At 36.8% G+C, this 26,589-nt stretch overlaps 1 protein-coding gene across 1 annotated transcript in view; it reads right to left on the reverse strand.

Annotated features, from left to right (window-relative positions):
- The window catches only part of LRP1B (LDL receptor related protein 1B), a 1,597,029-nt gene extending 1,574,268 nt beyond the window's left edge, over positions 1-22,761 (reverse strand). Inside the window, exon 1 of the mRNA XM_074363587.1 lies at positions 20,321-22,761. Coding sequence (XP_074219688.1) covers positions 20,321-20,516 — 196 coding nt within the window. The 5' untranslated portion in view covers positions 20,517-22,761. The remainder of the gene's footprint in view (positions 1-20,320) is intronic.
- Positions 22,762-26,589: the final 3,828 nt, after the last annotated feature.

Genomic DNA, 26,589 nt, shown 5'->3' on the forward strand with positions numbered 1-26,589 from the left:
GCTCCAGAAAGGCTTCTCACACATTGCTTTTCCTGAAAATCAAGTATCAATTATGAGGTGGTTCAAATATAAAAAATAATTAAAAGGGACTCTCCATAAACAGTCAAACTGACACACTCTCCAAAGTAAATTTTTCCTATGATTTGAGAGCCTCTATAATTATCCAAGATTATTTTTCTCAAGTAAGATACTCTTCATTTTCAATTCCATATGAAAAAGGAATCTTTGATTTAAGGCTAGCTGGAAAAAAAAAGAGGCAATATAGTCAATCTTTTCATATTCTCTGCAAAAAGTATAATTTCCAAGCAATTTATCAATAGGTATTCAATAATTTAAAAGAAAAATAAGAAATTTACTAAAGCTTGGGTTGCCAAAACCATTGACTACTATGCCTATTATGAGAAAAATAAATCCATCAATGAATGAAAATAGAATTCACACTTTTGAAGTCTTTGACATTTTAATGATTACTACATGGCATCTTTGCTCTAATTTCCTATAATTTTTACTTGAAACATAGGCTCTATGAAAACTGAAGGACTGAAAGATTAATGCACTCAAAATTGACAAAATTGAATGAGGACAGTTGGATATTCAATACTTTTTCATTGACTACCAAGTGGTTGGGGACATTTTTCTTTCTTCTTCAAATATCCTCTTTATCATTAGTGAATTTTTTACATCTGCTTCCATTCACCTTTGATTATTTTATGTAAAGAGATAGTAACAGGATGAATTAATTCTCTTTTAAAGGGACAAAAGCACCCTGGATGCCCACATTGCTCTGTACACCTAAGACCTAATGACTATATTTTAGATTCCAATTTTTGGCTAAAATGGGCTTGTAGAATTTACTCACCAAGGTCACTGGAGACCGATCATTTGTATTTTCACCCCAATTGACTCTAGGTAAGCCAACTGAGTATTTCAAATGGTGGGTATCTCATTATCTGAGGACAATTTATCACAGAAACTATTCTCATCCAAGAACTTTCCTAGTGAGTCTAAAGTACTGGCTTTCTTTCCAGGGGATTTTTGAGAGACAAATGTCTCAATTTTAATGTGGCAAGATTCTTCTGTTATACTGAGAAATCAACCTAAAGAGACTCAAAAAAAAAAAAAAAAAAAAAAAAGAGCATGATGACCTTATAAGCAGCATGAACCTCGGTGGACTAGGAAAGACTACATCTGGAGTGGACTTTGGGAGGGAACAACCTTTCCCTAAGATTGTTACTGCTTAATGAGATCCGTGACTACACATCCATTATGTGGGATAAACATGGCTCCCTGCTGGCTCCCCAAAGCCTGCTGACAGTTGGTGGTTATGATGGTAGCTCACTTTAACACCCTAGAAATATCTTAATATATTTTCCTCTCATTTCTATGATATTGGAACAAGGCTTGAAGTCACCATGCAGAAAGTGAAATAGCAATATTAAAATAGTGTAACTTGGAAATAGTATAGCAGTTCTGTGTTGCTACTATAAGTAATGCTTACTTTAAGAAGCAATCTGCTTCCATTTTCTAAAAATAATTTTGAGAATATATATAAACTTATCAGACATAAAGAATTTTCAAATGTTGGCTTCTTTTAATAAATTATGTCCCTTTAGTAATGGAAGCCCAAGATAAACATTGGACATATTTTGCCTAGAATTCATTCTGATTGCTTTGCAGGAAACCAAAATGTAACATTTTGAGTTTTAAGAAGACAAAATAATGAATTTTTAAGATTTTAAACATTATTTTATGTAAAAAGTAGGTCTTCCTACTGAGAAGAAAACATTACGTCCATTAGGCATTCCTCATAGTCCCCCCACCTGCAGGGAAAATAATAATGTCAACATGGTGCAGCGTCAGCATTCAAACGTGGTATCTGGTTTGGTCATTTTCAAAAGCTGTGTAGAATGATATGTGTAGGATGAAAAGACACAAAACCAAGCTTCGATTTTAGTCTTCATTCTGCTTTTCAGACAGAAAATCTTTAGCGCACAGACTCTGATGAAAAAGCAAACTATCCTTTATGTAAATTTATCACTTAGAAGCATTGAACATTTACTTGCTATTATACAATCACAACATTCTTCCTGGGGTAAAAAAAAATAGTATTTTTCACGAAGTACAGCAATACTTGTGAATCATAAAAGAAACAACAGATGTTCCTCCTTCTCCCCCCCAACCTGCTTATTTTTTAAAGCAAAGACAAAAGCCTTGCATGGGTAAAAATAAATAATAAAACTTTAAAACCTTTGTTTTTAACTCATAAAAGCAAAAAAAAAAAAAAAGCCATCTTTATTAAGACCACCAAGATCAGAAAAGTATACCAGATTGCCAATAATTTACTCTTCCTATTTTCAGACTGAACTTAGAGGTGCATCCCCACAGAGCCGCCATGAAAGCCATCATGATTTGAAGCACCACCACCAAGTCAGTGGTAGGAGAAGCTCTCTGTTCTAATGTATTCAAAATGTCATTTTAAACTATTTGAATTAAAAATAAATTATACTTCAAGTGACTGACCTCAGGAGACAGTATAAGGATCTATATTAAAATGAATTCCTCAATAAGAGTCTTTTCTCCTATTATAAGGTAGTTCATTAATTAGAGATTTTGGATGATGTCCTTTAGAGATATAACTTTTAGAAGCCCACCTCAGTCAGAATCACTGAATTATAAAGAGCAACATCTTCTGCGCATCTTACTGTTCAAGAGTTCATCTTGTATAATCCACACTGAACTACAGAGCCACTTATTTTTAAGTCAGTTCTCCTGCTCTGTACTAACTTTGCCCTTGCAATTCTCTCTGCTTGGAAGGTTCCCATTTAGGGCAGGGATAGCCTACAGAGCACCTTTGAACTAAGCAGAAAAAGGAACCCCCTCTGGGCAAATGTAACCCCACTCTAGGACACAAAGCTTGGTAAGCAGAATGAGGTCTGGATACCCCTCCCCACTACTGTTCCTCTGCCTGGTTCCCCTGCAGTGAATATATGTATCCAGCAATAAAATTATGCTTCCTAGCATGTATTAAGCGGGGATTTTGAGTTGGGAGTTGATGTTTCTCTCTTCTAACAACATCTCTTTGAGATTTTTCACTTATAAGTATACCGAGTTTCAGAGAAATAATGTATCATGGCCAATGCTACACAGCTAATAAGTGATGGAGCTTGGATTGAAATCCAAATGGACTGACTTCAAAACTTAATCTCTTAACCTCAACCCAAATGGTGTTTTGTAAATTACTGGGAGCAGCTCAAGCGTAGGTTCCTTGTTCTTGTGTGTACTTTTCTCTCCTTGCATCAGGGTGGCAGGAAGTACAAGCTGTTCCTGGGGCAAACAATTCTAAGAGTCTCTAGAGAGAGAGCCTTTTGTCCGTGGATAGTTTTAACTTTATTCATTGGATTGTTTATAACTTGCTTCATTCTGAAAAAGGATTTAAGAATGGTGTCCTCCACTTACATCACACCTTATAAGTCATATTAAAACAAGCAACCAACCAACCAACAAAACCGGGAAAGTCCATCTGTTACAATGGAGATTCTGGGATGAACAGTATTTCTGTTCATAGAATGAATGCCATTCTTAAATATTTTCATCATATAGGACTATATGACCGAATACAGCTACAAATACAACCATTATTAATGATAAACTTCCATTAATTGAGTGCCTAGTATGAAGAGGATGCTTAACAGGTCAAGCATCAAGAGTGTATGGTAAATATCACTATCGCCATTTCATAGATAAGAAAACTGAGACCTGAAGAGATAAAGTAATTGACTAAAGGTGATATAGCTAGTAAGTGCAAAGTCTCTTCTTTCACAGTTAGACTACGTTGCCCCTGAGCAGTGCAGTAAAGCAGAAACTGTAGAGAACTGCACAACAGGGCCCTTTCTGTCTCTCCTAGTACCTGCATTATTAGTTCCATTTTGCATACAAATGCCTAACGTCACAGTTATTAAGTATACAGATACCTAATACCACCTAAGAATTATTCTGTCCAGAAAGGTTCAATTTGAATTCAGTCTAACCTGTAGAGCTAATATCTAGTTTATGGAAAATACTCATGACATAGGACCAAGATAAATGAAATAATGAGGAAATAAGATACATTCAGAATACAGGATATTCTGCAATTGGCAGAATCATTTTAAAAGGTCAAGTCCATGAAAAAAAAAATTATGGAGGGGGGTTACTGCTCAATGTGATAGAAAAATTAAGAGGAATAACAACCAAAAATAATGCCTGATCTATGACTAACTCCCAGTTGAAAAGAAATAAAGGATTAATAAAGCTATAAAAAGACACTGAAGGAAAACTAGAGAAATATAATATGATCAAAGAAAATGGAAGGAAATAAAGAAGATCATCTTTGTGGGAGGAATTAGGGGAGACTCATAGAATAAGAGGCATTTGTTCAATCTATTCCATGACACTGCTCTGTGATTTTCCAGCCTATATTGATTTCCTCATTGTCTAAAATCTAACCATAATAATAGAATTTTTGAAAACATATTGCTAGGTAACAACCACTAATTGTTTCTTGTGTGTAAGCCCCTTCTCCCCCGGATTCCACCTTCTCCTCTTCTAATGGGCTCTGCAGTGCTCAGTACCAGATTCCATAGCTGGTACTCAAGTAGATGGAGGCAAGGGATATCTCTGTACATACAGGATCCACTGGTCCTCCTCCTAGCAATGAGTGTATGAACATGAAGCAACATGTACTGCAGTAAAACTCCAGTGTAAGTTAAAGGATTAAAGGGTTCTTTGAAGTTAGTTGTAGCTCCATGCTCTTATTGCAAAATTCAATCAAACCACATGCTGATAAAAATAAGTCTGTCATTAGCCAGCAGGGGGAAGAAAGGTCCCTTCAGTGGTTACAGAATGCAGCCTCGACACATCTTGGTGAGGTGGGAGTCTTTATGCATTATTCTCCTTATTTTACCAGGCAGGAAGTAGACACAGAGAGAGGCTAAGTGACTTGCCCAGGGACAAAGAGTGAGTCAGATGCAGAGCTGGGAATTGAGCCCACTTCTCCCGGTTCCCAGTGTACAGCTTTTCTCAGCAAGCTGTAATGCCTTTCAGATGGATCATTTCCTAAAATGTATTAAGTTGTTAAAAATTCAATATGGGTGTTGCATTGCTTTCCAACTAGCTCTGTTTCTCACTACCTTTCTAGAGCTATTATCAGAAGCTAAACTGATGGTCAGATCAGTAATCTCCTATCTATATTCTTTAGACAATATATCATTAAAACTGGATATATCCAACCATCTACGATGAATCAGTCTTTGGAGAGTGAGTTTGTGTTCTGATCTTTTAGCAGGTCAGGCAGGACTTCACAGTGAGGAAAAAAACGCAGCTTCAAAATTAGGAGAGACGAGAAATGATCACAAAGGATAAAATCTCACTGACCACCAGAAAGAATTAAAAAATAAACCTTAACCCTCCCCAAACACAGCAGCAAGTTGTTCATGGCAGGCACTAAAAAAGCAAGAAAATAAAATTGTCCTGTATGTTGAAAAAAATCGGTATTTTAGGCCCTTCAAGATGATTCTAGACACTTGTTTTTATTTAAAGCTAAGTTATTTCATTAGCTGGGATTTTACCCATTGGTTCATGGGGAATTCTGGTCCATGAAGCTATCCTTTTTAGTGGCACTCGTTGGAAACTCTTACTGTGCTAACAAACCATAAATAGTAAGTAAGTAGGCCAGATGCTGGCACTCCTATATGTCTTCCGACTTAGATCATTAGAAACATCAACTGATTGCTGTGCCCTTCACTGAAGAACGCAGATTCAGCTGTAGAAACTCCTTCAGCATAGCAGTCTGGACAACTACCAGTCAGTCTAGGTTCATCCAAAAGATCAAACACAGCCTGGCATGTTTCTGGCATATGCTCTTCTGTTCGATCCTCATCCAAAAGACAAGACGCAGAATCACTCTAGGCCCACAGCCTCCCCTGCCAGCTCGGATCAAACCCTTTGTAACTATGCCTTATATGACTTGCTCATGCTTCCATAAAGTTATCTGAATTAGACCATCAACTCCTTTAGAGGCGGGATGCTTTAAAAAAAAAAAAAAAAGTCCATAACACAGTTTTCCTGAGAAAAGATTGATAAATATGGATTGGTTTTTATAAAATGTATCTATATTTTTCTTTAGAAACTTAGGCATTAGTGAAATTTTGAATTCCTTAATAAGCTTCGAAACTGAATTCTAATTCGGAATTTTATTCAGCAGATAATCAATCGTGGCAGTTAACACTTTATTTAAATTAAAGTACTGAGCAAAATGATTTCTTCTGGAGCATTACAATATATTAAAAAAGCCATTATTCTTGCAATTGTTTATCACCCTTAAGATAATCTTGTGTCAGATAAGGGAGAGTGCATCTAGTTAAAGCTTTCTGAAGTTCAATATCCTATGTAATTCCTTAGAGAAGTGGTTGATTCCAGGACAGAAATGGAAAGTACAAGATGAGCTTGTGCTCATCTGGCAGTGCTAAAAAGTTAGAAAGTGATCAGAAAAGGACAGGGGTATGCCAAAAGGCAGAGGAGCCAATCTGAAAGGCCGACCAGTAGCTGTGGATGAAATATTCTGAGCAAGAAAATGAACAATGATAGTATTGGATTATAATACAAATAATAAAATGAACACCTGTCTATACTGATATAAATAAATAATAAATAAGAAGGGACATCTTTCTTACAGAAGAATTCTAATTAGTAACCTTAGAAAGAATGAAGAAAACACCACCACACCCAAGTGATCAAGGTTAACATCACCAATAATTAGACATATTGACACGCAGCTCCTGATATGGTGCTTTAAAGAGGGTACATTTCTTGTGTGATATTCTTGTCAAAAATACATAAGCATGAACAAATATCAGACAAATTGAAATGGTGGGACATTCTATAAAATAACTAACCAAGATTCTTCAAATGAGCCTAAGTCATGAAAGTAAACGAAAGCCAGAGATTGTCACAGATTGAAGGTCTAAGGAGATATGACGATCAAATGCAAACCTGAATCCTGGATTGGCTGCAGGGATAGAAGCAGGTCATTGGTGGACAAACTGGTAAAATCCACGTGAACTCTGTGGTTTGGGTAATATTTACTGCACCCCTGTTAACGTTTTGCTTTGATAATGATGTTATAGCTATGCAGTATGTTACATCAGGGAACGCTGAGTGAAGGGTCCATGAGAACTCTCTATACCATTTGTACACATTTTCTCTAAGTCTAAAATTATTTCAAAATAAAATGTTCAAACAAATGCTTTTTCCCCCAAAGGGGAAATAATAGTTCAATAATTCAAATAATTCTAGTTCAAATAATCAGTTTGGATGAACTAATTCTTATGTGAATACAGGTATGAAACCTAGAGACAGTGTGTGGTAATAGAACACCCAGTTGGTTCTTGCAACAGCTTTCCCCAGGAAGAGGAAGATGAAACACAGACCTAAATGTGATCCCATTTGTGTCTCAGCATGAGAGTCTGTCTACTCATCAGGATCATCCCTCTGCCGTCTTCACTTCACTATATTTTTCTTCTCCCTTTTGGTCTTTTCTTTTTCTCCTTCCACATTCTAATAATCATCCATGTGTGACAAAGCAAAGTGGTTTTTTGCCATGTGGCTGTTAGTTATCAGGTAGAATACTTTCCATGAGGCCCCTGGGGTGCTGAGGCAGACAGAAATCATCCTCAGAGCAGTTCCTCCCCATTATTAAGGCAGGTTTGTTTCTTAGATGACTTTCTATGCCATGTTCACAATGGTGTCTAAAATCACTAACCTCTGAAGCATCAAGTATTTTCTCTGCACCCACTTTTTCTCTCCAGATTCTACCTTTGCATCTCACAGGGAAGAAGAAGTTGTGGAGGCAGAGATGCATACTTCTTCCCAAAGCCTCAACAATAATGCAAAAAAAATTTCAAGGCATTATGCTCAGCTCTCTAGGGCCACCTTTTGTCTACAAAGTATCAAGCGGAATGTCTTTCATTGTGACTGAGTCCAACCTTCTGTTATTGTCTGCAACTAAGGGGCTCCATAGTGAGTCACAGCTGTCAGCCTGGCTTATAAATACCTATCAGCTGGTGTTTTTGACCCCCACAATGTTCTTTGTTTTTTTTTTTTTTTCAATCTTGATGGACAATATTTAAATCATAGGGAATTATGCATGAAAATCAAAATTTGCGGCCTCTCTTGAATTACCTAAAGTTCTGACAACCCTCAGCCCACATTCACTGGAGCCCACAATCTGCTCCAGTTGGATATCAGCTGTCCCCTTGGACAGGCTGTCTAGTTTACATGTCACCAGGGCACCTTCTGACCAGCCTGGGTGCTGTGTGCACTTGTGTTTGCAAACCTTGCCCTATATCTTGCCCTTTAATTCATAAAGGTTAGTCAAATACGTCTGAGTGTCAGTACTTAACATGATGAGCAAAGAAATTTAAGCTGCCTTTTCTGAGTCTGGGAATCTCAGAAGCCATAGCCAACCTGTTTTCCTGTGTGAAACTATAGACGAAATGCGTCTTATCAGTTTCTCTTGCTTGCAGAAGGGGGCGTGGTGAGAAAGGCAGAACTGCTGCTTCAGATCCCTTTATATGATTTCCTGCTTTTGAGCAAATGCTATTCTTATTGTATATTGAGCTCAACTCTCACTTACCTAGTGACTCTTAAGCCTGAGTCTGAGACAGGGCGAGAGAGCCATTACGGCTGTATTTCACAGGGAAGAGAGTTTTACTAATCCTCTTTGGCATTCATCTCTAAATCTTGGCGAGCTCAAGTAGCCTCAATCTCTAAAAGTTGATTTTTGACTTAAGTGATTTCCCTGCTGTTGCTAGATTTTTCAGGTGTCTCGCCAGCTTAACTGTCATCTGAATAAGCTTTGTTTATTCTCCTTGGCTCTTTATAGCAGGTTTAAGTCTGCTTCAAGGGTCACAACATTTCCTGCCCAAATGCCTTCTATTCTGAGCATGCAGTCAATAATTATTTTTTTTGCTTTACCTAAAATATAAATAACCCCCTTATACTCATTTTGAACCTTTTCCCAAAGTACTTTCCTTATGAAAGAAAAAAAGCCCTTCAGCAGACCTCTGTGTGATGTGAGCAGAGTTCTAGTCAGGGAGCATAAATCATGCCTGGTACTCACAAATATACAAGTAACCCTTCCCCTTCCTGCTGTTTTCAATTACTCCGATTAATTTATTTCCAAACTTTTAGCACCCCTCTACTGAAGTACACAGCAAACAAATTTATAGTGAGTCCCAAATAAAATATTAATGCAAAATCTTCCAGCCTCAAATTTCATTTGGTTCAGTCACTCTAAAATTTAATAAAATTTTGGTGTTTACTTCATACTTAACTTATTCCTAGGCATAATGTTGATTTCTGTACTGAAATTCTGGAGCCAAATAATTAAAGGGGCCTTTGACGACGTGAATGAAAAATGGACTGAGCTTAAAGTCGCACACAAATTAGATTTCTGCACATGCATCCAGCAAATGTCTACTAAACCTGCAGGTAAGCTCTTTACACAACAAACAAATTGGTTGAGATCTTTTGCTTCAATATCTTATTTAAGCATTTCCGAAATTATAAATGCCTAAGCTCTGGGTCTCTTTTTATTTTAACCTAATGTCTGTTTAGTATACATCTTCCCTTTTCAATGTAAAAGCATACCACATTTGAAACCTAAGAAAACAGGTTATCTTTTTAAACATTAGTGGTAACGATCATATAGCATGTCCCACGTAATTTTTCAGGATGAGGTGAAGTATTTCCTCCATAATGCTGCTGTTCTCAATATAAAATAGTGTCTAAAAGGGTTGATTATCCTAAGTTGCTTTTTTGTAGCATTAGATGGTCTACACAACTTAAAAAGAAACTTAATGAGAATATTTGGGGGCTAAGCTGGCAGTTTGGAATGCAGATTTTGAATATTAAGTTTTAAAACTAAAGTTTGACTTTTTCTCAATATAGATAAATGAAAGAGAGCAAAAAGGAATTTTTTTTAAAGCAATGAAAAAAATCAGTGTAACCAAGTCCTGAAGCAATCTTCAAGTAATTTAGGCCCTAAAGTAGCTTGTTCAGCCTAATATTAACAGTATTTCCTTCAAACACTGTATTGCTATCTTCTGTCCCATAGACCCTCTGGGCTCTGATATTTTTCCTTTTCCATCAGTTTCATAAAGCCTCTCTCTTTTCTCTTTCTCCTCCTCTCACTCCCTCTTTCCTTTTCAGCTCCAACAAAAACACAGTAAACCGGCATGGGTTTGTTTTGTAGCCATAAGCAAACTTTCCCTGAAAATCCAAAGTTGTACAGTTGTTAAACTAGCATTTTTATTGCTTGCTCTGGTTTGTGTTGTTTACTTGTTTCTGCTCCAGTTTAAAAATCACATTGACACGAGTACTAGTGGGAACTACATCATTTATTAAATGAATGTGTGTGGATAAGTGCAGAGGAATAATCCAAGGGCTCTGACTGACCAAAAGGAATTACCTTCTAGGTCATTAACTCTTACCTAGTAGGTTCCCCAATACTTGTCATCCCCACTTTCCTTTCCACAGTTTTATTGGAATTTTCAGGAAGGGTAATGAGTACAGCCAATAGCAGCTCACTTATAATTTTGTCCCATTAATCAAATATTCATCAGTAGGAACCTGACCATCAGCACAAATTTTTCTCAATCATGTTAAGGATTTGGTGACAATGAAAAAAGAGTTCTTCCTTGAAAACTTGGAGAATTACCTCAAGAAACAAAAACCTCATATGAGTCTTCACATAAGCCAGTGCCCATTCCTTCTGCTGTTATACTAGTTTGGATTGATAGAAATAATGGAAAAATAATTGCTGCCACATTTACCAATGCTTGGAATGTTGCTAAGTGTATTTTTTAACTAAACCCCCAAGGAAAATTGTCAGTCAGACACTACTAATTCCATATTGCAGACATGGTATGGGTAAACATGGGTAATAGGGAAGATAGTATTAATAATTCTGAAACAATGAGAAAATGTAACAAAAAGCAAGTGATATTGCAAGGTCCACACATGACCATCATATACCTTATATGATGAAACATTTTGTAGAGATCAACAAGAGGTGCATTCATTTTTAAATGACCTAGAATGTTAACTCTTACTACCAAAGATTATAATTTGAGACTTTATTTCATGCCTTATCTTTCTGATATATTGAATGGTGCTGTATTCATTGTTACAGAAAATTTTCCTGAATTAAAGATGTCAGTCGCTCCTCTATCTTGTCCTCATCTGCACTGCTACCCACCTCGTTTAAGCCACCATCTCCCTCCAGGACAATTACAGTAGCCCCTTAACTGTATTCACTGTGTCTCTTGTCCTTTTTCATTCAGTAGCAAGCACGATCTTGCAAATAATTAAGTTGTGTCATGTCACCTCTGATTAAACATCCAATTGCAGCCTATTATAATGAGAACAAAACCCAAACATTTCACTCTGATCTGCACAGTCCTACCTGACCTACTCATAAATATGCCTTTCCCAGCTCCTCCTCTCTTCCAAATACACGCAGTGTACTCCAGACACACAGACCTTCTTCCTATCTCTAAAATTCCAAAATCATTTGACTTCATCTCAAGGGTTTGCATGGAAAGTTCCTGCCTCAGAACCACTCATAGTTTGTTCCCTCACATCACTTATATCTCAGCAAATATGTCATCCTTCACAAAAAGTCTGTGATTGCAACCACCAATCTGAAGAGGACATCTGTAAAATTACATTGTTATCTTTCTTCCTTCTTAGCATAAAAAATATTACGTATTTATTTATGCATCTGTTTGCTTACTGTCCGTCTCCTCCTGCACTAAAATGTACACTAAAATGAAAGCCCCGACAGACCAGTTACATTGTCTAATTGGCTCACTTGCCTCTGTCCCACCACCCAGAACAACGTCCAGCACATCACTGCTCAACTTTGTTGAATAGGTGGATAAATAAATGAACGACCTCCAACCACATTTGTTGCTTCAGACATCATGTAATTTCAGGAGGAAAAAAAAAAGAAAAAAATTAAAGTGTCCTGAAAATGTAAGTGAAAGGGATTTCTGGTGCTATTAGTAATTTATATTAAGTTAATGGTATAATTAATAAAAGAATGGGTATTTATGTAATGCAGTACCAATGTGGGATGTGTTTTCATGGACACTGTCCTCCTGGCACTCATGGAAGGTGTGAGAGACACTGCTACTTCTCTTTTCAGAGTTAGGTGGAACACTTTTCTGTAAACCTCTGGTGGTCGTTTCACAGGCACTCAGATTAAAATACACACAGGATAAAATGCTCATATTCTTCACAACCTATGTTCTCCCAGGCAATTAAAAAAAAAAAAAAAGGAATAGCAAAAGGAAAAGGAAAGAAGTCCTAAGATTTTGGTTCTTAGACTATTAGGATTAATTTCAAAATACTTGGCAATATCATCAGTAAGTGAAAATAGAAGAAAACATCCCAGGAGGGGAAAGGACTATATCCAAAGATGTACAGTTCTAAATTCTACTTATTTTTAATGTTGGTCAGCGTTGAATAAAGTCACCATCTTTCCCTCTGACTAAGATTTATATGCCACTAATATGATAGGTCACTGACATGGTGTTGGTGAACTGCTAGCCTTTTTGTGAGAATGACAATATAGGGACTCAGCAAAAGGGCCTGGATTCTGAGTTAGCAATCCTATCTATAAATCTCAGTTATTTTTTAAATGAAAATCTCATAAATTCGGGTGCCCGGTAGGTGTGCTCTATAACACTTTAACCTGATGAGGCAAATATCTCACCCATGAGCTGGCACCATTATCACTGTGCTTTCAGAGCTTAATTATGAGAAAAGGCCTTAAAAATTAACCGAGCTGAATCAAGCAGAATATTTTAATAAAGCATACTTCCTATTTTAGCATGTTCATACCAATAAAATATACCATTAAAAGCTTTAGAAAAATGCACACAAGGTCTTAGATAATCTAAAAAACCAAATCTTTTTTAAATCTCGAGAATTTGTTTTAGCAAAAGTCTGAGGTTCCTAATTGCCTGTTACCTGATCTGTGTGGATTGAAAGCTTCAAAAAATTCTTAATGTCCATATACTCTCTTAGCGTCTTTGTTCTTCCTCTTTTCACACATCCTAATTTCTAAAGAAAACAGAACATTCTAAAACCATTTCTGTTATCAGCCTTATACCTACAGTTTTTCTTTTTCACAAATACCTTAAAATACCCCAGGAACACAAAGCAAGCAACCAGAACCAGTTTTTACTTCTCTTCTTCTCCCCCCTCACCATTTTTAGTTCTCTTTTCTCATTTTAAGAAGAAAGGGCCAAGATGAACAAATTGTCATTAAAGAAAAACTCAGCAGTAGAAAAATTCTTAAGGAATTATGTATTCGTATTTCTAAAGTTAAGCCGTCTTGGAAGTCTTGAAGGATATCAATGCAAGGTGGAAAAGTTAGGAGGAATGTCCTATTGATTGTAAGAATAAAACAAGAGACGGTCTGTGGTACCTTGATCTTACCTAAAGAAGAAACGTATTCTTTCCACTAAAATGAGGTCGTGTTTCAACAATGTCTATCTTTGGTCTGAAGGCTAAGCCAGCCAGGACAATGAGGTGCATGCAACTGAGGAAGAGATGTCTGACTGTTAATAAGAATACATTGTGAGATAAAATGTAACACCGGTATCTTAGCAAGGCAACACACTCTATCTTCAAGAAGTTTTTTTTTTTCTCTCTTTTTTCTCTTACTTGAAAAAAGTTAGGAGTCTCATATGAAAAGGTACTTTCTCAATTTGTCTTCTATAAAGAACATAGTTATAATATTATTCACATGTAAATGGAAACTTTCATATATATATGACTATGTTCAAGCTTATTTCTGAGAAAAATAAACAGATGACTCCATAATAAGAATATATTAATTGAAATTACGGTTCATTTCTTTAGGTAAAGACACCTTTGACAAGTGTTATGTATCTACAGTTACTTTGGGATATTTGAGAAATCCCAAACATCATTTTTCAACAAATATGAGTGGCAGAGTTATTGAATAATATCAAGTAACACCACTGTTACCAACTCAAGCATTAACCTTTTGCCCTGATCATACTTACAAGAATCTGACCTACTGGGAAATCAGCAACAAATGAGTGGGCCCATTTATTTAATCAGCTATTGCATTTTTTAAAACCATAATTGGACATCTAATTGCAGACTAAAACCAAGTTAATGTGACTGCATGAGAAAGCTATTATAGTCATATTTAAAACACAATAAATCCTGTTGTACATTTTATCACTGCAATGATTTCCACTATGTAACCTGCATTGAGAGAGTCTTGACTTTGACTTTGAAATATATTTTATTTCTAAAAAAAATTTTATAAAATTAGAAAAATAATTCAGTTAATAAATAAAGCCAGTAAATAATAAATGTCAACTAACTTTCAATAAAGTAACATTTGTCTGAGCAGGAATGAATTCAGAGCATACATTTATTTATATTCTAATAGTGTTTTGAACTCTTATGCTACCCCATTATATAAATATATAATTACTACTGAACAGATTTAATTTGCCTGCTATGATAGGGACAATGGCAATGGTACATCCGATACACTCTCCAAAGTGTAGGTAGGAAGTATCATGCATAAGTCTTTCAGGGAAATGTGTTGGTGTATTTCCACAAAATGTAACTTTAGGCTTTTTCTGCAAGATCAGTTTTACTGTTTTACCAGATTTGACTGCTACTGTCTAATAGTTTGATTCCAATTTAGTCCTAGCTTCAGCAATTAGTTTAGTCATGAGGCTCAGTCAAAATAACTGGGTTTGTAGAGATAGCCTAAATCAATAGTATGAAAAGAGAGAAAGAAACTATGTTTTGGTATCACTAAATTCAGAACAGAGCAATAAATAATACATACTTTCTAACTTGGCCTTGTAGTTATGCCAGGGGGTAAAAGGGAGGTCACCAAATCATTTATGAAGAGAAAATATAGATCTAAAATTGTGAAGGCAGCTTATAGCAGAAAAAACCTCTAATAGAAAAAAGCATATAAAATTTGAAGGTCTAAGCCTACTTGTTCTGATATGTTGCAAAATCTTCTGAAGCCTTCAAGCCTTTCCTATAATATAGAGGGTTCAGATATAGTTGGAGAGATTAACATTTTATCCAAATAAGATAGCTCATAGTAGTGAGAAAGTGATTGAATATTATTGCAAGCACAATAATCTTCAAAACTTTTTAAAAACTCAAATTAATTTTGAGATATTTTCAAGTTTTTGTATTTAACATATAAATATCAGAACTTTTTTTGTCATGGAACTAACAAACTCTAAATATCTCCTCTCAAAATAAAACAACAGCAGAATACCCTCAAGGCCTGTAGACTGTTAAGATTTCTGGTCACTATGTTTCAATTTCATTCTTCTGCCTCTTAGTCAATGGGTAGTTATACAAGTAAAATTTGGAGAATAGCAATCCATATGAAGATGTAAAGCAACTCCACAGAAGAAGATAAAAAGTACCACTTGACATTTTTCTGTCTGATTTGTTCGAATTATTTTGCTCTCATTTCCGACCCACCCTGCCCCACTCCCCAAAATTGCACTCTATACATCAAGGTAGTTTTTGGTCATTATGTTTAGATTAAATATAAAGATCCAGATTTCTTCAGAGAATACAAGGAAAGTTTTTTGAAGTAACTAGAGTAAACACGACTTTTTCCTGATAGAAATTTGGTCCGGTATATATTCTAGCTAACCCATTATGAAAGTAGTCAACCTTTTGCTTTACTTTTCTTCAGCATTCCAGCTACTAAAAACAATGCTTTAAATTATAAGCATTGGGTACATCATAATCACAGACATTTCAAAGGCAAATACATTCTGACATTTATTCCTCCACTGTCAGATTCTGTTACAACAAATTATGTGTTATACAGAAATTCATTCATTAGAATACTGCATGTTAGGAGTTGAAAAATAACTCAAAGTTTTTTCTTTTCATAATATTGTTTTTCAAGGAGGCAATGGTCACAAAACTAGACACAGTTTTCTGGAATTTTTTTTTAAAAAGAAAAGTTTCATTTAAAAATCTATCTAATTTTCAGGCTAGAGTGGTATTTTTACAGGCTTTTGTGCCCCATGGAAGTCATTTTAAAGACGACATCTTCTTTAAAGAAGATACATCTATATAATAGGTGGGTTCCACTTACAGCTAAATTAGTTTAACTAATAACATCATGTTGGGACAATCATGTTTAACTTTTAGGATTAATTCTACTTTCTTTGAATATATCTATTTAGAATGAAGACAAGCATTTCCTTTCTACAGGAATTGTTTTAACAGACAGCCTCAGAAGATAGAGAAATGTATCAATACATCTGCTTGGTACTTCTTACAACACAGAATCCCCACAACTAAGAAGGAATTGAAGAAAGAGGGGGGTATATTTCATATAAGATATAAAAATTAACAACAGGATCATGAAAAAATTAGATCATAGTAATATATAGAATGGAGGGAAGATATAGAAAACCCGCACCATTATAATCCTTATAAAAGACCAAGCCATGTTCAGTCCAGGGGACTTTAAAATGGAGCCTATCTTTATGGTACACCCTAGGCTCTGAAAAGAAATTGACAAGTCAAGTAGCAAGAAACTAATGTCCTGGATCCAATACACTTGCAAACTAAAAATCTCTGCATGACTCTATCGTGAATGATAAGTAGCATTTACAAAGTGTCATCTCATTCTAAGAAGATATATTTACTATATCACTCATCCACCATCTTTCTATGAAGATTTTTTTTTCACATTCACTTAAAAAAATCTCTTCCATTTTAACAATTCTAGCATAATTAACATTTACGTTTTCTGCAGTATTCTCATGTCTCTATACTTCAGGCTTAACTATACTCAGTCTCACATTGATGAAAGTTTATTTGTATACTATAAACATTTTCATATGATATTTATTATGATATAAGAGGAAAATACTTGTCTTAAGAAATTATTATTTTGTCTAAAGATACTTTAATCTTTTCTTTAAGACACTAATTTGGATTTAGCCTCTTCCTAAAAGTATTCAACATTCTCCCCACTTCATTTCCCTCCCTTATTCTGTTCTCTGAAATTCACATTTTTTCCCTCTTGTTTCAATACAGTGAACTTTTCCTTTATTTTTCCATCGTCTCCTTTCTTTCTTACCATTTTCAACTTGAGCTTGAGAGACAGAGAGAGGGAGAGAGAAAAACTCAAAGACTACAGAGACCTCTTCAAAACAAAACTGTAATATTTGTGGAATATAAAGAGACATGGCTCATGGTTCATTCCTCTCTGAGTAGAGAAAGATTAAAATCTTGACATACACATGATTACCAGTTTTAGATGGTTTTACAGACATGTACATTTATATGATTATAACAGCATGAACTTTAAATATTTGGAAATATGTTTCCACATCTTATCAGACTCAAGAATGTAAAAAGAGACTAGCTTTAGTTTTCTGAATCCCTTTTCTTTTCAGAAAACTTGACAATTTAAAATATTCTTCCTTTTAAGTCTAAATCCTTATCAAGCAGTAGTTTGATGTGATATGACATTGTTACATGACACATTGGTTGATTCTAAGTGAACATAATTTCTCTTCTATGTTTTGCTGTTAAGAGTTACAAAGATGTTTCCTTTTTTCAGGTATGATGAAATCTAATAAGAACTGACATGTACATTAGCTTAACGTGATATCAAACTAAGAAAATAAACAATACAGAATTAAAGGACAAGTGGGTGTGCATAGCTGGAACAGAAGCATACAAGTAAGTTCAAGTATTTTTATATTTAAAAAAATAGAGTTTATACTCAAAGGGAAGATAAATATAGGTGGAGGGTAATACAGAAATGTCCATTTAGTTCATTCAGTTTAAGAAGCTACCAATTACCCAATACTTATTTGGAAAACCTGAAAGTGATTTCTCATTTTCTGGCATGAAGCTGGGTCTTGATGCACCACAAAACACACCTGTGTAATTCACATACTTCCCGTGCCTGTTCCATTCTTCAAGGACAATTGACATAAGCCCATGCAGAAAGCTACATCTCATTAACCTCTTTCTTGCATTTATATCCCCATATCTTCTGCTTCAGCATTTCAGGAAGGGAAGTTTGTCATAATGCAGCAGCACCTTCTTTTTTTAACTTTCAGCAAGATTGCTCTCTCTCTCTTTTTTGTTTTTTCCTTTTTCCAAATGGGACCCACCCTTTTCCCTTTTGATAGCTAGCTGTGACATTTTTTAGCCACAGCTAAAAGTTTTGAAAGTTGAGTTAAATATGTGTAATGTGGTAAAGCGTTGTTCTATAACTATGTGTACTTGTGCTATCTAATATAGTACTTCTTATGCTAACATGGTGATACAGCTGGACATTATTTCAGTTTTAGGAAAAAGTAATAGTCCTTTTCCATGTGCCCTGTTTATATCTCAGATATATCTCTCCCTACTGGAACTAAGTTGATACCAAAAGTCTGATCCCTTTAGTTATTTAGTTTTCTATCTCAGAAGAAAGTTGGGGGGTCTATATCTTTAAAATCCTCTTAAGGTATTCCTTCCATTCATTGTAGCAATGGCCCTCTTCCTCATAAACACATACAAAAACAGAGGAATTAGCTCTAGAATGAGGTCAAATTTCTGGAGAATGGGGACTTGCTCAGAAAGAGCTCAACAGCAGTAGTCTGCCAGTGCCATTCTATTTTGCTAGCACACAGGACGGAAAAGCTTCATTCTGTTCATCTGCTCTAGTCCAACTTCAAACATTCTTCCTAAGACTGGTTGAGAGCTGACTGTTCCAGATCAAAGTCATCCTCATTTCAGGTTAGAGCTCTGTGCTTCCATTTTATCAGTATAGTTTTCAACTATTCTATACCAACTTAAAGGTAAGTTAAGGCAAGTTCAGAAGCCAAATGGTTAGGTGTCAATGATATGTTTAAAAAATTATCACTCAGTAAATGTCAGGCTTTCTAAAGGAACTCATATTAGTCTCACTACTGGTAAAGGAAATGACATGTGTGGGTATGTTATAAAGACTATAATCTGGTTGCCCGCAGCAGGTTGGATAGAAACACTATAATTCATTCCCCTGTTTTTTCCCATAATGAAGCAATAATTTTCAGTCAATTCATAATTCGCTTCACATAAATACAGTCACTAAATCTCCCAATGCAACATTTTGCCCATTTGCTGGGCACGGATATCTGGGTACCTTTTCTTTTTTCTTTTTTTTTTTACTTCTCTTTTTTTCCAGTAAGTCAAAACCCCCAAAATATATTAGTTAATATGACCTCATGTTCTGATTAAAAGGAAAACAATCAAATCTATGATACTTCTGATTTTCCTTTAAGCAGTTAACCATTTCAATGCCAATGGCCCAAATATTCATGCATTTTTTTTCCTTTTTTCACCTGTCCAATTGTTGTCAAAGATTATCAAACTTGCACAGGGATTCTTGGGTTTCCAGATCAAAAGTTTACAGAATCCAGGTTCACTATAATGCCCACCTCCTCTCTCCTCTGCGCCCCATACCCATTCCTCTAAACTTCTACCATTCAACAGCTATTTGCAGAAAACGCAACGGCAAAATGCCAGTGGAGGATTAGCATCTCCAGGCATCCTGAGCTGTGTCACGGATGTCCGGAATTGAGTCAAGTTTAAGCAGGTGCCTGCGCCCAGAAGCGCCCCGAAAGCCTTAGCCTCTCCGCGGATGCCCTGAATCTCGCCCGAGTCCGCCCCAGGAAGGGGCCACGGAAACGAAAGGCGCTGGGGTCGGAGCTTTCCCCCCTCCACAGACCCTGGGTGCAGCAGGTAAGGAAGTTAACCCAGGAGATAAGTTGAGGGAGCACACACTTAAACGCGGAGAATACAGAGCCCACAAAAGCTCGAAGCCAAGAGAGTCAGCGAAGAGGGAAGTCTTGGGAAAGCGAATTGTGATCCCAGCATCTGCAGCGCTTGGGATGCGCGGGCAGACGCGCGCAGTCAAGTCCAAACGCTCCCGGGGGAACAAAACCAGGACCGGTAAAGGGCCATAGAAGAAAGCTGTGGGGGCGCCGAGGACTCGGGCAGCTGGTTCCGAGATCCCCCCACCGCACCCCTCACCCACGACGAGGCCAGCGCACAGCGGCCCGCGGTCCCGGGGAGCGGGTCCGCAAAAACTGAAGTTTCACACTCACTTATCGGCAAGCATCGCCCAGCAGGAAAGCCGAGGAAGACGGGGGTCAAGGAAGCGGGGAGGTGTTCTCCTTACCTCGGTCGGCTCCCACGGACAGCACCTTGGCGACAGGCAATAATCCCGAGAGAGTGAGTAAGGCGAGGAGCAACTCGGACATCGTGGTCGCCCGGGGAGGAAGCCTGCTCTGGAGACTGCTCGGCGGCACCCTCGGCCCAGCGGCGCTGGCGGCGGCGGCGGCGGCGGCTCGGAGCCCCGAATCCAGCAGCGTCATTTACAAATGTCACTGGAAATTCTTCAGCTCATTGAGCCCAGCTAGTCCGCCTTCTCCTGCCTGGAGCAGGATGTGGAAGGTGTACGGTTGCGCGCGTGTGGGAGAGAGTGTGTGTGTCTGAGCGCGAGCGAGCCGCCGTGTGTCTTGACTTTTCAATGCAGGGTACGTCTGATCTTACATCACGCAAAGCGGGGCAGTGAGAGATGCCGGCGGAGGGGAATTCACTGATTAATCACCGAATCCACCACACACCCCTCCGTCGTCCACATAAATCACATCTATTACTTAGTAAGAGGCATTTAACACAACAGGAAAATACCACCGCTAACTGAGAGCACCACAAATCACAATTATTTCAGTCTCCTTGAAGGGAAAGTAACTCCAAGCTGGTTCTGTAGGGATTTGGGTCTTTAGAAAAAGGGGGGAGACTTCTGCATTGGGCTGAGCCAGCCAGGCACCTAGGAAGCTCCGCATTGAACAGCCAGTTCGGAATTATCAGCCACCAGCGCTGAGATGAAAATGCCTCTCTCGGCAAAGCAAATTTGATCCCTTCGCTCCCTGGAAGCTTCCTTCCAGGGAAGGAAGAACTAGCCAAGACACTGAGCTTCTCTTAGGCAAATGGTTCCCTCCGCTCGCCACACAAATGCAGTGCTTTCTGAACTGCACTTTTAACTTTTATGCTGAGTAGCACCTGGGGACAAAGTTGCAAAATTTAGTGACTCAGCAGGAACAAAAAACAAAACAAACCCCAAAAGTGATCAATTGTTTGCATAAGAAGGGAAGGTGGATGGAAAGAAGTCCCTAAGCAGGGAACTATAAAGCAAAAATCTGGCAGTCTGTCTTACAGTGGATTTCTCTTACAAGGATACCTAGGACCATTTTGAACATGTTTTCAGGATTTTTGTTTGTTTGTTTTGTTTTGCTTTGCTTTTTCCACGTAGTGCAGTGGTAGTTTAAGAACTTTTCCAAAACACTGAAGGCATTAAAATCAATCAGTGGGATAAAACAAAAAAGCTGTTTGTATGCCTGGTTAAGTTTTTAATTATGATCATCCAAGTACCAAAAATTTTAGTCATTCAAACAGGGCTAAGGAGTTCAAATTCAGAAATCTTGATAGTTGAAGGCTTACTTTTTTCCCTTTTGATATCAGTAATTCTTGCCTAACAACAAAGGCTGAAACATGTCTTGTATTTGGTGTTTTAAAACCTGAGATGGGTGTAAAGTAAAACTATAAGGAAATGACAAAACTGAACAACAGGATGACTGAAAGGGGAAGGAAAGATACTTTGCTTTATATAATTTACCAGCTGAGACTTATTTTTAGATGAATGCCAGCACTATAAGCTAGCTGCTAAGAGAGTAAAACTATCCAGAAACATCTTTGGACGCTCCTTAGAAACCATTAAAATTAGACTGGCTCCAAAGAACACAGGTGATTCTGGGGGACACTGCCACAAATCTGTTAATTCACCTATTCATACTTAGCCTGTGATTATAAAATATGTTTTTTATGTCAATTTTGCCTTATTGTATATATTAAAGTTTATTTTCCCTTGTAAATTGAAGGGAATTGTAAACTGAATCATTTAGTGCCTGAAAAGTAAATCCTTCCACATTTAAAAGTTTATGCTTTTTTCTCTTAAAGTTGCTACAGGTATAATTTTACCTAGTCATTTTTATTGTTTCACAACAAAATGCACCATATAGGAAACAAAGAGAATTTTTTTTCTATTTTATGCAAAAATTCACAAACTTTGGAATGAATGTCAAAGTTCAAAGAATATAGGGAGGGGGAGAATAGTAAATTTTGAATGATGCTCAAAGTAATAAATATGTATTGTTTAAGGATACACAGACCTCTGCACTCTGTGAAATACTTATTCTTTCTTTGGAACAAAGCAAGTAGGTGTCTTTCTGACATGAACCCATCAGTCAGCTAGGAGGTCAGCTATTAGGAACTCCATATCCACTTAAGTCTTGGCAATATAGCGAGGACAGCTCACAAACCATGCTAAGGACATTCAGATTCTCCTTCTTCTATGCTATTACTACTAATTACCCCCGTCTCAAAAATTGCAAGGTAGGGGAAAGAAGCCAGGAAGAGTTAAACCAACCAGACTCTTATCGTATACCAAAGTGCTGTGATTGAAAATCAGTGACTCATTCACTTCTGCAGTGTATGTAGCATCCCTGGATTCCAATGACAGCTCTTTAAAGGGAAAAGTTATGAAAGACAGCAGAGAAGTAAATACCCAGCAGATTTTTATTCTAATGTATATTCTCAATATGCTATATTCTAACTGTGTGATGTCTTCTAATAATAAATGTATTAAATGATTTAAGCAGAATAAAAACTAGGTGATCTCTTTTAGATAATCTGGTTGACTTTACTGCTCTGAATGGAAGAAAATCAAGGATGCATTGTCCACACATTGTGACCAGAATAATAAAGCAGAACAGAGTTCCTCTTTAGTAATCACCAATCAAATCACCATATGTGAATGACACATGACTCTAAATAATGGGGTAAAAATAGTCATAGCAATTGAAGAAGTTTACTAACAGGTTAGTATACCAAGAAAAGACAATGACTTACATTTAATATTAACTGTGAATGATTCTCAATTTTATCTTTAAAATAAAACTTGGGACTTATTTTAAGAATGCAAATAGATGTTATTAACAAAGATCTAAATGGTAACAAAAATACTCCACAGCAATTTAGTGGAAGGGTAGATATTTAAGTATGTGTCAGTGGTCAACTGGACACAACATATGCATTTAAATGCATGTCAAGAAAAATTTTAAGACAAAAAAATACAGTGAGGACACTGGTTCATACCACAAAGCCATAATAATATATAACAGAGTAAATATTAATAGATACATATTTGCTCCCAAACTGAAATAAGGCCAGTGTCAAAATGAAATTGAATAAAATTGTCCTATGTACATATCACTTGTATATAGAGGTTCTTCTTCCAAATATCCATTCAAAATAACCAATTCATCAAAAGAGAGTTTATATGAGCATCAATGAGGTTGATAAAGATATGGGCCAAATTTGAGTTTTAAAAATAAATAATTTCTAGATTTTGAGTGATTATCCAGTTATAATAAAGTATAAATAAAAGAGAAAGCATAAGTATAACTTCCTATGAAATACTTTTATATCCTATCATATATACTTTAATGGAAAAGGAAATTAATAAAGTGTATTATTAGTGAAGTGAGAATAGCTAGTTACTGTTCAAATTCTGTTCCTATGGCCCATTATAATTTCTTCATTCTAATCAGAGTTATTAACACTGACAAGTTAAATAAATTAATTCATCAAGCTATACAATGTTATGAAATCTCTCACTGAGATAAATTAAACAAGGTAGAACCAATCATTCTTACTTTCTGGTCTAAAAATCCACACAAATATTAATTATCAACCAGTGGTAATCTTATACTTGCCAATTAGGGCCACACTTTTAAGTACATATAATCAAACATCAGATTTCAATACTGCTAACTTATTTTCTCTATATTATTGGGGGTTTTGCCATAGGTAGGTAACAATTCATGCACTACACACCTGAAAGCCATGTACGAGGAGAACGCGTGTCCCCTGACAAATGGAGAATGACAGTCTCTCTCATGGAAGTGACGTGTGTGAAGCAGAGTTGGCCCCAAAGTCAGGTTGCTAGGGATTTCTGTAGCTATCATTCCAAGGGCTGCTAGAGTTCCTACCCTGCCTTTCCACACAGAAAAGTTGCCAGGCAGCAGCAGACACAGGATGAGAAGGAAAAGGAAGGGGGTAGTGGTGGGGAGATTGAGAATTGTTAAAGAAACATTATCAGTCCTTTAAAATGGAAACAGAGTTAAAACTGGACAAAGCTGCTAAGAAAGAAAGAAAAAAAGTTAGATTCATTTTATTTCTCCAATTGCAGCATTCCAATGCACATTTTTAATTACTTTCCTACAAAAGTGTGTTTTAAGAGTTTGGTACCATGCAGTTTCAACTAGGACATGGGGATTTAACTGAGTTAAATACGAGTTTGGTGCAATTTAAATTCCTACCATTTGTGAAGTACTAGGAGGCATATACACCTGAGAAAAAAATGCAGGGTGCTGTAATTATCCAATTAAACCTGGAAAGTAAAATATTTTCAGGCAAATTAAGTTTTTCTCTTCATATATGTCTCAGCTTCTCTCTACTGTCATGATCTGTAAATGCTACAAGATATAAATATTATAGTGAAAAGCACAACTAATAGTCAATTATAACTTGCAAAGGATAAATAATAAAAGGTCAATACAGACTTGATTGTTTTACATTTTCTCTGACTCTTGTTTGATAAACTTTTGACAGTAGGAAGGAAAGGCATCTTTACTGATTTAGACAACCTCATCAGGCAAAAATTGACTTCCATAATAATAATATAGACTTGAGAAACAAATGCTGTTTTGAATTTTGATATGTCTTCAGAAGGCACAATCAGTAACAATGCAATCCATGTGTGTTTTAAGCAGGGGAGGGAGCTGGAATACAGAAATGCCCCAAATTCATCAAATCCTTGTCATTTTACTCTTGTGGAAATAGCCTTTGAATTTCAAGTCAGTTGATTATAGGTTCGTTGCTGTTAGTGCTTTTTAACTTTGACATACTTGTGGTCAAGATGACCTCCACATCCTCACCTCCAGCAGCTAGAATAGAGTTAGTGTTTCATGCCAGAGGTTGGTTGTCAATGGTCCTTAGTCAGGATTCAATTTGTTTGAATAAGCTTTTGAGAATATTGATCTCTGTCCTTTCGGTTACCGTCTTTATGCTCCTTAATTTTAGTCAGAAACTCTCAGGTTGTTGAAACTGAAGGAACATGCAAATCATCTCTTCCAGTTTGCCACATTTTACAGATGAAAAAAAACTTAAGGGTGACTACTTTGGGGTCACATATTTTATTAATGTCAGAAACAGCCCTTGAAAGAAGTTTCCTGTTGCTTTCCTGTATTACATAGGGAACTTTGCAGATATTCTTTTTCAGATTTTTTCTAGCTCTGAGGAGTGGCAGCCCAGGGGGTTTGAATTCATTCATTCACTTAATAGCTATATACCAGCTAACAGCCACTGCACTCAGCACCATGCAAATAGCTATGAAGAAAACAGACTTAGTTCTTGCACTAGCAGTTACAGTCTAAATCAAATGTCATTTCTGTGCTAATGGGCTGTTTTATGAGCAGGCTGCTCTCTTGCTCTCTGTATATCCCCTGCTTGACTAGTGCTTACTTCACCCGCACCCTACTCACGTGACTGACCTTCTTACATACTTGTTCCTGCCCCCAGCAAGCGTTTGTTCTGATCTTTAAATTGGAACATCTCCATCATGATCAGAGGGGTGGTGAGGTGCATGCCCCTCTGCCAGTTTTCCTGGTAACAGATGAGCCAACCTGATGTCATCCCCCCTATAATCGGTAACCTCCCCCTCCCACCGGCAGGGAAGGCTGCCACCAAGTCCTGCTGGTGGGGTGTTGCTCCAGGACCTTGCTTCAGATTTGTAAGACCCCCCTATCCATTAAATCACTGATGTCTCTGTCTCTGATTCCAGGATCTTTCTTCAGTCTTGAAGCTGGGCAAGTACAGGCCTTATAGGCGTGCAGGGTATAGCCGGCAGCTGTCTTTCCAGGATCTTGTGGGATGCTGTTGTGAACCTTCGGTATGACACATAAAGTCCATTGCTGAGACCACCCAATAAAATCAGGGCTGCATCTTGTTTGGAAAATATCTTTGATAAACCTTTATAGAGAAACCTGAGCCTTTTACTAGAATTAGATTCTGAATAAGAAATCACAAAATACATATTCAAATATCTTGAGTGTTGGTATCAACATTTATTCAATGAACACATCATTCCTCTTTTGATCTAGAACTTGGGAGGAAATTCAGAAATGTTTGAAATTCAGAATACCCAGAAATTCTGTCAGTGATAACATAGATTGATTAGAGTCAGTGGACTCTTGTGTTGTAGATTCACATAGAATCAGAGGACAAAAAGAGAACTTGGAAAAGTCTGGTTCAACTTCTATTCAT

The sequence above is a fragment of the Camelus bactrianus genome, chromosome 5 (genome assembly GCF_048773025.1).
Source record: "Camelus bactrianus isolate YW-2024 breed Bactrian camel chromosome 5, ASM4877302v1, whole genome shotgun sequence".
Lineage (NCBI taxonomy): Eukaryota > Metazoa > Chordata > Mammalia > Artiodactyla > Camelidae > Camelus > Camelus bactrianus.